Source organism: Penicillium mononematosum (assembly GCF_028829835.1).
Source record: "Penicillium mononematosum strain IBT 11891 chromosome Unknown utg000002l:1.0-8112719.0:1.0-8118358.0, whole genome shotgun sequence".
Classification (NCBI taxonomy): Eukaryota; Fungi; Ascomycota; class Eurotiomycetes; order Eurotiales; family Aspergillaceae; genus Penicillium; species Penicillium mononematosum.
Window position 1 is genome coordinate 3,881,532 of NW_026643272.1, and position 11,983 is coordinate 3,893,514.

General features: G+C 50.7%; 4 protein-coding genes across 4 annotated transcripts; 1 reads left to right on the forward strand and 3 right to left on the reverse strand.

Moving 5' to 3' along the window:
- Nucleotides 1-335: 335 nt before the first annotated feature.
- N7519_003253 (NADP(+)-dependent, decarboxylating phosphogluconate dehydrogenase) lies at nucleotides 336-2,345 on the forward strand (the record flags this gene model as incomplete). Its single annotated transcript, XM_057290031.1, has 5 exons — nucleotides 336-352; nucleotides 709-845; nucleotides 908-1,359; nucleotides 1,415-1,843; nucleotides 1,905-2,345. The coding sequence occupies 5 exons, from the start codon at nucleotides 336-338 to the stop codon at nucleotides 2,343-2,345; spliced, it is 1,476 nt and encodes a 491-aa protein (XP_057151233.1).
- A 1,424-nt stretch (nucleotides 2,346-3,769) lies between these two features.
- On the reverse strand, nucleotides 3,770-6,862 carry N7519_003254 (uncharacterized protein; the record flags this gene model as incomplete). The annotated part of the gene is made up of 4 exons (XM_057290032.1): nucleotides 3,770-5,146; nucleotides 5,242-6,360; nucleotides 6,455-6,537; nucleotides 6,589-6,862. The coding sequence occupies 4 exons, from the start codon at nucleotides 6,860-6,862 to the stop codon at nucleotides 3,770-3,772; spliced, it is 2,853 nt and encodes a 950-aa protein (XP_057151234.1).
- Nucleotides 6,863-8,032: 1,170 nt separating this feature from the next.
- On the reverse strand, nucleotides 8,033-9,442 carry N7519_003255 (uncharacterized protein; the record flags this gene model as incomplete). Its single annotated transcript, XM_057290033.1, has 1 exon — nucleotides 8,033-9,442. The coding sequence occupies one exon, from the start codon at nucleotides 9,440-9,442 to the stop codon at nucleotides 8,033-8,035; it is 1,410 nt and encodes a 469-aa protein (XP_057151235.1).
- Nucleotides 9,443-11,101: 1,659 nt separating this feature from the next.
- On the reverse strand, nucleotides 11,102-11,536 carry N7519_003256 (uncharacterized protein; the record flags this gene model as incomplete). The annotated part of the gene is made up of 1 exon (XM_057290034.1): nucleotides 11,102-11,536. One exon carries the CDS (start codon nucleotides 11,534-11,536, stop codon nucleotides 11,102-11,104), a length of 435 nt encoding a protein of 144 aa, XP_057151236.1.
- Nucleotides 11,537-11,983: the final 447 nt, after the last annotated feature.

Sequence of the window (11,983 nt, forward strand, 5' to 3'; positions counted from 1 at the left end):
CATACATACTATGTTAAAAGGAAAATCGGTAGCATCTAGTAGCAAGGGAATTGAAACCGGATCGGATAATGCTTTCCAAATTCTAACAGAACCCGAGTGGGTTGATACCGGACGACTCTGCTCCTGTACCTAATACTTGGCGCTACACCGGAGACAGTAAGAATAACGCTGGTACATGGTACCCCCGCCGGTATGTCCCACCAAGATGACGGAAGAGTTGCTCCGTCAGCCGGCCTACTTCTTCTTCTTCCCCTCCTCTCCTTCTTCATCTTCCTTTCTTCTCTAGATTCATCTTTACTCTACTCAATACCCCCCATATCTCACATCTAATCGTCATGGCTGACCAGGCTGTGTAAGTTATCTACTTTCTGCCCCCCCACTTCATCAATTCCAGCCTCCCAGCATCCCAGCCCAGTGGTTACATCCTGCATCTTGCAGTGATAACAGAGCGCATGGATCTTCAATGCTGCTCAGACATCATGCAGCAGCTCTATTTGGAAGACTCAATTCCTATAGAAGCTCCCGCAAGATGATGCCAATGGAGCTATTGCGTGTCTGCTCCTTTTTCCCCGGAAGCGCACGGATTTCCTTTTTCTTTTTGTTCCCATTGTGATTTTTACCCAGCTGTTGACGAGAGACATTGATCGCTGACGATAGCGCCCGTCTCGCCGGCATCAATGTCGGCGCTCCGGCGCACTTTGCTCCCAGTGCTGATTTCGGCCTCATCGGTCTGGCCGTTATGGGCCAGAACCTGATCCTGAACGTCGCTGATCACGGATTCACCGTTTGCGCTTACAACCGTACCACTGCCAAGGTTGACCGCTTCCTGGAGAACGAGGCCAAGGGTAAGCTCTACACAGAATAACATGTTCCAATCCCCTTTGCCAAATTGCTCACTATAGGACAGGCAAGTCCATCGTCGGTGCTCACTCCATCCAGGAGTTCTGCGCCAAGCTCAAGCGCCCCCGTCGTATCATGCTCCTCGTCATGGCCGGCAAGCCCGTCGATGACTTCATCGAGTCCCTTCTGCCTTTCCTCGAGAAGGGTGATATCATCATTGACGGTGGTAACTCCCACTTCCCCGACAGCAACCGCCGCACTCAGTACCTCACCGGCAAGGGCATCAACTTCGTCGGCAGCGGTGTCTCCGGTGGTGAGGAGGGTGCCCGTTACGGTCCCTCTCTCATGCCCGGTGGTAACGAGGAGGCCTGGCCCCACATTAAGGACATCTTCCAGAGCATCTCCGCCAAGAGCGACGGTGAGGCCTGCTGCGACTGGGTCGGTGACGAGGGTGCCGGTCACTACGTCAAGATGGTCCACAACGGTATTGAGTACGGTGACATGCAGCTGATCTGCGAGGTAAGGCTACTCTCAAGCTGCAAAATATGCTCAAGCCACCACTCACATCATTTAGGCCTACGATATCCTGAAGCGCGGTCTCGGCTTCTCCTCCAAGGAGATTGGTGATGTTTTCGCCAAGTGGAACACCGGTGTTCTTGACTCCTTCCTGATCGAGATCACCCGTGATATCCTCTACTACAACGACAACGATGGCACTCCCCTTGTTGACAAGATCCTCGACAAGGCTGGCCAGAAGGGTACCGGCAAGTGGACCGCCATCAACGCTCTGGACCTCGGCATGCCCGTCACCCTTATCGGTGAGGCTGTCTTCTCCCGCTGCCTCAGTGCTCTCAAGGACGAGCGTGGCCGTGCCTGCGAGATCCTGAGCGGTCCTACTCCCAAGTTCGAGGGCGACAAGCAGGCTTTCGTCGACGACCTTGAGCAGGCCCTGTACGCTTCCAAGATTATCTCCTACGCCCAGGGCTTCATGCTCATCCAGAACGTAAGTTTTCTTCTTGTCAGATTTATTGATAGTCAGTTTCTAACCCTCATCCCTAATATAGGCCGCCAAGGAGTACAACTGGAAGCTGAACAAGCCTTCCATTGCCCTCATGTGGCGCGGTGGTTGCATCATCCGCTCTGTCTTCCTTAAGGATATTACCAACGCCTACCGCAACAACCCCGACCTCGAGAACCTGTTGTTCGACGACTTCTTCAAGAAGGCCATTAACAACGCCCAGAACGGCTGGCGTAACGTGATCAGCAAGACCGCTCTGTGGGGTATCCCCGCTCCGGCCTTCTCCACTGCCCTCAGCTTCTACGACGGCTACCGCTCCAAGAACCTGCCCGCCAACCTGCTCCAGGCCCAGCGTGACTACTTCGGTGCCCACACTTTCCGCATCAAGCCCGAGAACGCTAACGAGACCTTCCCCGAGGGCAAGGATATCCACGTTAACTGGACCGGCCGTGGTGGTGACGTGTCGGCCTCGACCTACATCGCATAAGCGAGTTAAGTTGAGGTCTGCTAGAAGGGTAAAAAATTGGGATGTTCAATGTATTTAGATGTCTTCATGGAATGCCCATGATCCGTAACGAAGTCACTTGTTTTTTTCTTCTGCGTGTGTATCTGTTTCCTATCTATGGTTTTTGGTAGAAAACGATGAATTATGTCATTGCATGTCTACCTTTTTACCCAGTATCCTGCTGGTCTTTCGATATCTCCCTTGTTCCCGTAACTTGGGGTTGGTTGGATACGCAACCTGGAATCGGCCTTTTGAGGCAATGGCTGTCTGTTACTGCCAGGCCAGGCCATCATGAGCCTCCGGTCTCACCTCGGAGGGAGGTTCTCGGGGTCTCTTTGGGCCTATTTCTGTTGAGATGTTAGGTTGCATTCATCTTTACCAAATCCTTGCAACTCCATGAAGCCGTGCTGACTTACTATATGAGGTTCATATGGATAAATGCGAAAGAGTATATAATGAGCTGGTCAATTCGTTGAGAAAGTGAGAATAATCTGAACTTTGATGCCGGCAAGTTCGAAGCCTATGTATATGTCAACCGCGGAGGTCTTATAAAGACTACAATCTGCCATACCCAGGTTAAGCCATGCAGATAGATAAAGCTGCCTTTCCCAGCGTCGGCTAAATCTAAGAGTATACGAATGCCTGTTTGTCAGGGTCTCTAGCTGCGTCAATATCCCATTGGGGGCCTATAAAAGCCCGGCAGGTCTTCTTCTTCCCCCTTTCCCTTTCTCCTTCCCTCCCACCATCGCCCAGGGCCCCATGGCTACGTCCAACTTGATCTTGATCCATGGGGCCCTGCGCGTGGAGGGTCCTCATCGTGCTCGTCATACATACATACCCATACGGTCGTTCCGTTCGTGTTTTATCCGCTGTTATACTTGCAATCTTCAATGTTGTCTCTCTTGCAATTTCATCACGGCAAATCCAAAGCGTTTCAATTTTTTTTTAATAGTAATTTAACTCTACCAAGTAAGGACCACCAATATCATCAAATAGATCAAGAATCATATAGTCGTAGGGAGAAAAAGTCCCCAAAAAACCATCAAGTCGTATCAATCATGCAGGGAATATGCTAAATGAGCAAAGCAATCCCACAACTTCAAAGGTGAAGTGAAGTGAAGTGAAGTGAAAGTAAGAGGAAAGAAAGAAACAAAGACGCCAAACAAAACAACAAGACCCAATCTCTATGCACATCGCAGTAATCAATCTGTGATTGGAGTGTTCAGTCTATGAAATCAGCCAACCGCGTAAGAAAGAAATGGTTTAAAAGCAAAAGAATCAAGAATTGAAATGGAGGCCCAATCGCCTAAGAAAGATGAAGTTTGAGCGGTAGGTCAGGGAGGAGGGAGAGACCTAAGAAGTTAAGATAGAATATAAAACCAAAAATAAAACATCAAATTCATACTTCACGACCAAACATGGAAGCCCGGGAGCCCTGCTCCCCGTCTCCCACTACCACGCCGGGACCCAGCGGCCGATTCAGTCCCACCATGGTTCCCATGCCTACCTTCATCCAGGCTACGCCGCGAGGCACCAAAGTCGCTCATGGCGAAGAGCAGCGGCTCGTCGTCTTCCGGCGCTTGTCCAGACAGCGTCCGACCCGTGCTTGGCCGCTGCCCAGAACCGCGACGGATTTCCAGCGTGGAGTTGCCGCTGTTGCTTCCACTGGCGTTGCCATCGCGGTCCTGGTCGCGCTCTGCTAAGTGCGGGGCGAGGTTGGCGCCCCGGGCGAGACTGCTGGATGCTGAGCTGAGGGAATGTCCGCCTGAGTAGCCGCGGCCGCGAGAGCTGGCGAACCGGGGCTGGTAGACATGGGGGTTGGAGGAGGCTGAAGCGCTGGTTGGTCCAGACATTTGCCCGCGGAGGGATGCACTGTCCCGATACGGACCCGTTGTAGAGACTGACGGACCGCTTCGGTCCTCGGCCGGTGATTGTTGGTCTTTCTGGGACTCGTTCTGCTGTTGGGTGGCACCCAGCGTAGCGTTTGCGGGCTCATCAGCCCCCAGGCTGAGACTGCGAAGGCCGAATGGGAATATTTCGTCGTCGTCGCTTGTAACAATCGGCCGGCGCACGGCTGCGGAGCTCGAGCGGCGGTAAGCAGGATTGAATATCCTCGGTGATGTTGGGATGTCAATAGCACCTGCAGTAGAAGAAGGCGCTCGCGTATTTTCTGCGCTAGAATGTTCTTCCAGCGGCGGGTCGTGGTGTATGCGAGGGAGTCTTGAGTGGTGATCGGTCTCAATGTCATCAGCAACGCTGTTCGAGCTCAGACGAGAGCGGATAGCAGGAGTGTGGGGAGTATGAGGGGTGTGGGGGGATATGGGTTTCCCCGGGGAAGAAGCTGTAGAGATGGAGGTACCTGCAACCATTGGTGGGACACCCGACAATTGCTTGCTCGAAGAAATGGAAGAGCGATGCATGTGCATAGACTGTGACATTGAGTCGGACAACGCGGCGTTGGAATCTCGCATACCGCGGAAGCGAGCAAGAGCTGCTGCGGTGGCGTTAGGACCAGGCTGAATAGATGCCGAGGTAGATGAGTTCATTAGGTCCTTCTTCGAATCAAGCATCTTCAAAAATTCGGAGATGTTCTCATCATCTGCTTGAATGGACTCTGCACTCGTGCCTGTAGCTTCCGTGAGTAGGCCGGACCCAGGCTGTGCATTGGATGACGTCGCGCTCGCTCGGCCACTGGAGTTGTCGTCTTCCAGTCTATTTGCCCCTGCAGAAAGGCGGCCTCGTCGGTGGCTGAAGGAGCTGCTGTACCGGGAGATCGGAGCAGGCTTGGGGGATGCGGAATTAGAGGATGATATAGCTTGTTCAGATGCAATGGTTGTAGGTCTGCGCGCTGAAGCGGCAGAAGAAGGGGCGGCATAACGCGTGAATCGGCAGATGTTCCTGTGGGGATGCGTGAAGACATGTTGCGGGGAGACACTCCCAAGGGAGAGTCTGCTAAAGCCGGGGAAGCAGAAAGAGGGGGAGCTTTGAAGGGCTGGAATGAAACGGAGGGGCGGCGTTGGAAATTCGAGCTTCCACCTTCACCAGCAATCTGCGCAGCACGTCCTGAAGGAACGACTTTCGCAGGAGGGAGGAGTCTCCTGGGTGAGTCTGTCGGGGAAGGAGACCCCGCGCCCGAATCTCTCATTGCACGAAGCGTTGATATAGGACTGGCACCTGTTGTTGGGCCAACCTGATGGAAAGTCGAGAGACTGCCATATGCACGTGTGCAATCTGGGTTCTCAACTGCCCTTCTCTCCACTGGCACAGAACCGACTTCAGGATTTGGGCGGTTGACATCATCTGAAGGCAACGATGGACGAAAGATCTCGTCGTCAGCACCCATAAACCGCGAGCTCAGCAGCGCTTCCGAGTCGTCAACGCGGAAATCGCAATTCGTCCGATACGTGACTTGAACTGAAAAGGGACCTGCGGGCGACTCCGTGACCCCAAAGCTGTAGGTGTCCACCACTTTTTCGCTTCCCTCACTCAAAGGGGCTGTCAAGTGATCCAGTGAAAGGTCATCACGAGCAACGCTCCCATCTACCACACGGTACTTGATCTGGAGAGCTGGACTCTGCCGCAACTTTTTGTTGCGTTTAGAGAATCTCCATGCGGGCAAGAACTTGGAGTAGGTGAATAAGGATCGGAAGAGCACAATGCTTTTCTTATAAACTGTCGGCAATATAGAGCCCAAATCTGCCGGAAGCCTGCTTGAGGACTCTCCCAACTCGATTCTCCACCGCTCCAAGATAATCTCGTCATTTTCCGATTGGTATGGCTTAGCACGGGCGCCCTGAAGCGCCGCGAGCGACTCGCGCACATCCCAACGCTTCCCATTCTCATCCAGAATCACCAAACTTTGGTTATTTGTGAGACCCTTTGTGTCTAGGTATGTTTCGATAACGAGGGGTGGTGGTCGATTGTCTGTTGCATCGCATGTTCTCCAAGGTCGCAGGGGTTCCCGAAGGACATCTGTATCATCTAATTCCACGTTGAACTGGAACAAGACAAATAGAGTTAGCACCTGCTACTTTCAGATGCTTGACTGTCCCCCAAAGCATCGTAAATCCGACCATGAGATGGAAACGTACCCAGCGGTTGACTCTAGGGGACTCGGAGCCCTTGTTAAAGGAGGGAGGCAGTGCAACACGTGAATGCAGGATAATTAAAGCGGCTTTTGTGTGGTAGTTCTGTTGAGAAAGATATTAGCCATCAATAAACCAACCTGATAAGCCATTGGGGGGAGGATCTGAATGGACGATACCGATATTATCTGATTTAACCGGGTCAGGGCCTCCTTGCCCAGTGCCGCATTCCTCCCCTGCTCGGACGGCTGAGGTCCCGACTCTATCCCTAACCCCCCTGGCAGAATTAGACCCCATATCGACGGTTGGGGAGCTCGGGGCGGCTTCCTGTTCTCTGCGGTCGTCCCGAGCTGTCGGTCTGGGTGGGAAGTTTGGCGCCGGAGACGGCACCGATGATCGGGGATGTTGATGCATGGTGGGCGGCTAATTGCGAGCGCGTGGTTAGCGACCATCAAGACTCATGCGAACAAGAGGAAAGAAGGGTATTACCTTGATGGAGCCCAAGGAGTGCTGGGTAGGAGTGTTATCACCGCCGGAATCTGTTATCAGGAACGCAATCGGGCAGCGATGCTTCCAGGACTGAGGGCCATGCTAACAGGGGAGGAGAATGATAATCTTCTAAGGATGTTCCTGGATTTGAGACGCTGAATGATTCACGATAAGACAATGGACGCCCAGCATGTGGTCTAGGGGTGACTCCGGCCTGGGACCTTCGGAGCAAGTCTAGAGCTTCTCCGCACGGGCAAATGCAGTTGGATGAACTCGCCGTGTGAGGCGATAGAAAGATGAAAGAAATATAAGAAAGCCCGTAAGAAAGTAATGAGAAACAAGATGGATGCGGAGAAAGGCCAGAGAGAAGGGGTGTGATAACGAAGATAGTTCGTCTGTGACGCACATCCGGTGACTCGACAGGTCTCGAGTTGTCCTAGTCAGCCTAGAACGCCACACAGATGATGCAAACACGGGGGGGTTTGCTGCCTATATTCTTGATATTCTTGATATTCTCTCCTATTCTTCTTTTTACTCTTAGGCATATATCTCCTACACTTTTACCTACTAGAGATCTGTTGTACAAGCCGGGTACTATGCACGGTCGCAAGGATCGCCGTAGCCGGGCAAGGTACCCTGGAAACGATAAGCACCTGATCACGACTTACAAGGCGTGATATCAAAATATCTACATATATACCCCTGGAGGTATAGGCAGCTGATGATGATATCATTCATACTGGAGTACTATAAGTATACATATATGTATGTACTTTATCTCCATTTCCCCATATTCTATTTTGGCATGTTACACGGTTATCTGATCCAACGTCATAACTTCATTGATCATTAGATCGGTCAACTGGTGATGTAGGAAGCCTGACATCTCCATTGTTGATGATGAACATTATATATTGAAAGAAAAAGTTATATATAGACAAAGGATCCCATAATCTGACCAAGATAAACAAAGAGATGGTGCGAGAGCGAATTATATAACTATGTGCATATATGTAGATCAAAAACATATACAAAAGTTGCGGCTCAAACCCTCAACGCTCATTATGTCCAATGGTAGTAGATGTCAACATTCACTTAAAGATTGGTGCTGAGCACTCCGACAGGGTCGCTCTTGACCTTTGAGTCCTGTTCACCAAGATTGAACAGCGCATCAACGAGCTTCACCAGAATAGGCTCAAGCTGAACACCAAGAGCAATCGGGTTGAGGATACTGATAAGCTCAGTATTCTCAGTGCAGCCACTCTTGGTCGTGCCAGCAAATGCGTCCTTGACAAAATTGATAACATCCAGAATGGCAATGATTTCAGTAGTCGCATGACCACCGCTGGCATAAGTAGTAAACTTGACGTTCGCACCCCAGTCGCACCAGGAATTAACCATCTTTTCGGCATCTGCGTAAGGGATGACCTCGTCATTTGTAGCATGGTACACAAAGGTTGGCGCCGTCGGGGTCTCGTCCTTGTTGGCAGCCATGTTGTTCTGCTTCAACACAGACTGAACGATCGGGTCGAAGATGAAATCCTCACCCATCGTTTGGAAGCTAGTTTCAAAGATTGACCGCTCGAAGAACGCCAAGAGATTCGTAGTGGCGCATTCGGAAAGAGTAGAGTCCAGTATCTTTTGGCCATCGGCCGTCATGACCTCGCTAATGAAAGGGGCCAGCTCGGCACCGTAGGCGGTTGACTTTGAGAGACCAGCAATAGCTGGGGGCAGTAAACCACTGAAGGCTGTGTTGTCAAGCTGATACATCGTGCCGGTGACGTTCGAGGGAGTTCCACCCTGCACCCAGCCCTTGATGTTCAGCTCTGACGCGTACTTGGGCTGCAGAGAAGCTGCCCAGCCGGTAGCAATGGCACCGCCTGAATAGCCCATGCCGACAACCATGGGGTTATCGTCGAGACCTAAGGTCTTGAAGCTCTCCACGGCACGGATACCATCCAATACACCCATACCCGCGAGACGACCAGGTCCAAATGCAGCCTCCGGTCCCTCATAGTCGGGAGAAGCGACGGTGTACCCAAGAGCAAGATAGATCTCAATGATTAATAGCTCGACCGAAGCGATCAAACTGTCCTGTGGCGCACCAAGCTGGTAGGCATAGCGAGGCTGACATTTCGTCGCCGAGCTATCGTAGGCCGTGGCAAAGGAAACGAAACGATCTAGCTTCGCGTCCTTCGGCTTGAACACCGTCGTAACTGTTGCAATGGCCGAGCCATTGACTGCAGTCGTGCGGTAAAGCAGCTGATAGGCTTCCACGTCAATTGGGATGAGACCGAAGAACGCGGCAGTGATGTCGCGTTGGCTCAGGATTGTCCCAGGTGCCTCAGATGCGAAGCCAGCAGGCGGCTGATAGAACGGATCAGCGTCAGGAGCCAGGACCGTGCTGCGAGGGACTGGAGGTGCAGGTAGTGCTGAGACAGTTGAAGTGAATGCCACCAGACCAACCAGGGCAAGGCGCACCATGCGCACAAGGGACAATGCCATTTTCTGCTCTATATAGCAGAGTCACGGCTGCGATGCTGCATGGGGAAAGGGGGCAATCTCATATTATATACGTGGGGCGATCCATACATTCCCAAAGGTTGTTCCTGAGAATGTGATTGATATCCACAACCGAGGCTGGCAAATACTGCGGCGATCACACGGCCCCGGATGATGGAGAGAACTCCGTGTAGAACCCATGGGGCAATACATGATCTGTCTGATGTCTTGCAGATCTCCCTGTTGATATGATATTAGTTTCATATACTTTGCCCACAGAAGCATTTACACATTCAACAGAGCGATCAGCAAAATAAACTTATCAGCTAGACTCATGTCTTTATCTTTTTTTCTTCAAAACCTTCCGGACAAACGTTGGGGCCCAACAAATTTTCAAATTTTTCGGACTGGAAGATCGGCGCCCCCGCATAAATTTTCCTCGTTGTTCACCTTTGGGATGCATAAATGGCACCGTGGATGCAATATCCGAGGCTGATTACTGAGACATTATATCGGAGGAACCCCCTTCTGCACTATTGGAATACGTGGTGGATACGCCTCGGGTCAGAATACGCACGTTAATCCCCATATTCCGTATCCGTACTCCGTCCGTCCGCAATTGGTTGTTCATAGGCGCTCTAAGCCAACATTGTCTTAGCGTTACCCCTCATAATGCGGGGGAAGATCTTGCAAGAAGCAGTTTCTTGCATAAGATGCTGTCGCTAGGTGTATATTGGCACTTCACATGAAAGGGCTTCGGTTGCATTATTCGGCTTCATTCGTGTTCTGGCGGGCTCCATGGACGGATGCTGGGGAGCAGATGACACACTGTCCCTTTTTAGTAAGGTGAAGGCTAGGCAGAAGTGAGATTTCTAATAGGATATAGGACCGATTGGTAGGAGCAGAGATCAGAGAGGAGGATATACTGTGCATTGTCCCAAAGCCCTAGTTGACAATATACCCGTCTTGATGTAGATATCTCGAGTCCATGCCATTTTCGCCGATAGCGGTGGACACCCTCCATATCTTCTTTCATCAATATTTCAGGCATATTGTATTTATTGTCTTTGATTAGTGTAACTTCCATTCTCTCTTATATTTTCTCCCTTCAGTTAATATCTTTCAACCAGACCCTAGAATAATGGATGGCCTGGGGCATGCGTTAGTTTAACCCCACAGTTGATCATCCTGGGAAGCCTTCTAAACTGTTGCAGACGTTAGACTAACGCGGTGCCTAAGCTCTTGTGTGGGTTTTGAACAAATCTGTGGTCTCACCATTATTCAGGTCTACGTCTAAGTTTGCCAGATGGTTTTTAGAGTGAAGACCCGTACTCCCTACAATGGAAAACCCCGGAGCTGGCTTTTTATGGATCACCTACGTTGTAAACACCCTCTTCAGGGGCCAGAGGAAGAAAAAAAAAAGTGTACTGACCAAGTGGAGTCTCAAGAAGATCGAGAGAATCCACCAATGAAAAACACACTGGGACATAGAACCTTGGAAGGGCCATGGTAAATTGATTCAAACCATTTGATGTTTTGACACATTGAGTACCCTGGTTGGAATTGGTAAATACAAAACTGCTTCGCATCTTCCATCTCGCTAAGCTCCCCGGAAGCTACCGCAAAACAAATACTATAGTAACAATCCGCACGATATTTGCTTTAATCAGAATACCCAGGTTTCTCCCATTCAGGAGGGACCATATCCAACATGCTTTTGAATCCTTCCGTGGTGCGGTCGTCGAAGACCATCTTCTGGTCAATAGTAACCCTATTTTCACGAACTTGAGCAAGCCACCATGTTGCGAGAGCCGCAGCCTGATCCCGCACTGTACGTAGATCTTGCCTAGGTGTATTCCACTTGACTGGCAACGAGATACAGTGGTCACCCAGCCCATGCAGTGGCTGATGGGTCATGGCGGTTTGGCCGTATTTGCACTTCTGAATTACGAATAACATAATCGCTTCGTCACTATGGGTGCCATTCTTCGCTTCCGGTAGAAGTATAACACTGACCCAGCAATAGCCCTTACCATCGTCGCGGGGATCCGGAATATGGTGCTTGCGGGTTACAAAGGGGCTTGCCTGCACGCGCATTTTGCCGGTTAGTGGGGTGGATGGGGCTGACGACTGACCTTTGGCAGGGGAAGACGACATTCAGCTATATAGTATGTTATCTCTCAAGAGAAAATGCTTTCTTGATTATACTGCCAAGCTATTACAGCCTGGAGGGGAAGAGGGGGTTTATGTAGTGAGCTGAAATACGATGTGTTTGTAACACAGATAAAAACCTCAAAGAACTTTGGCTGCTACAATGGCCTTTTCTATTAACAAAGAAACCCGTTACATCTTGATTTACTATCACGTAGTAAAGTATAACAATGACACTTTATGCTGGAATTAGAGGAAGAGCTGTGTGTCAGTAGGATTTGCCCTAAATCCTTATGAGAGCCGAAAGGAACAAGAAGTAGTTCTTTGAACTAGTGGATGGGTAGTTGAACACCTAGACAAGTCCCGAGGTCCCGATCGCTACCAAAGGATTTT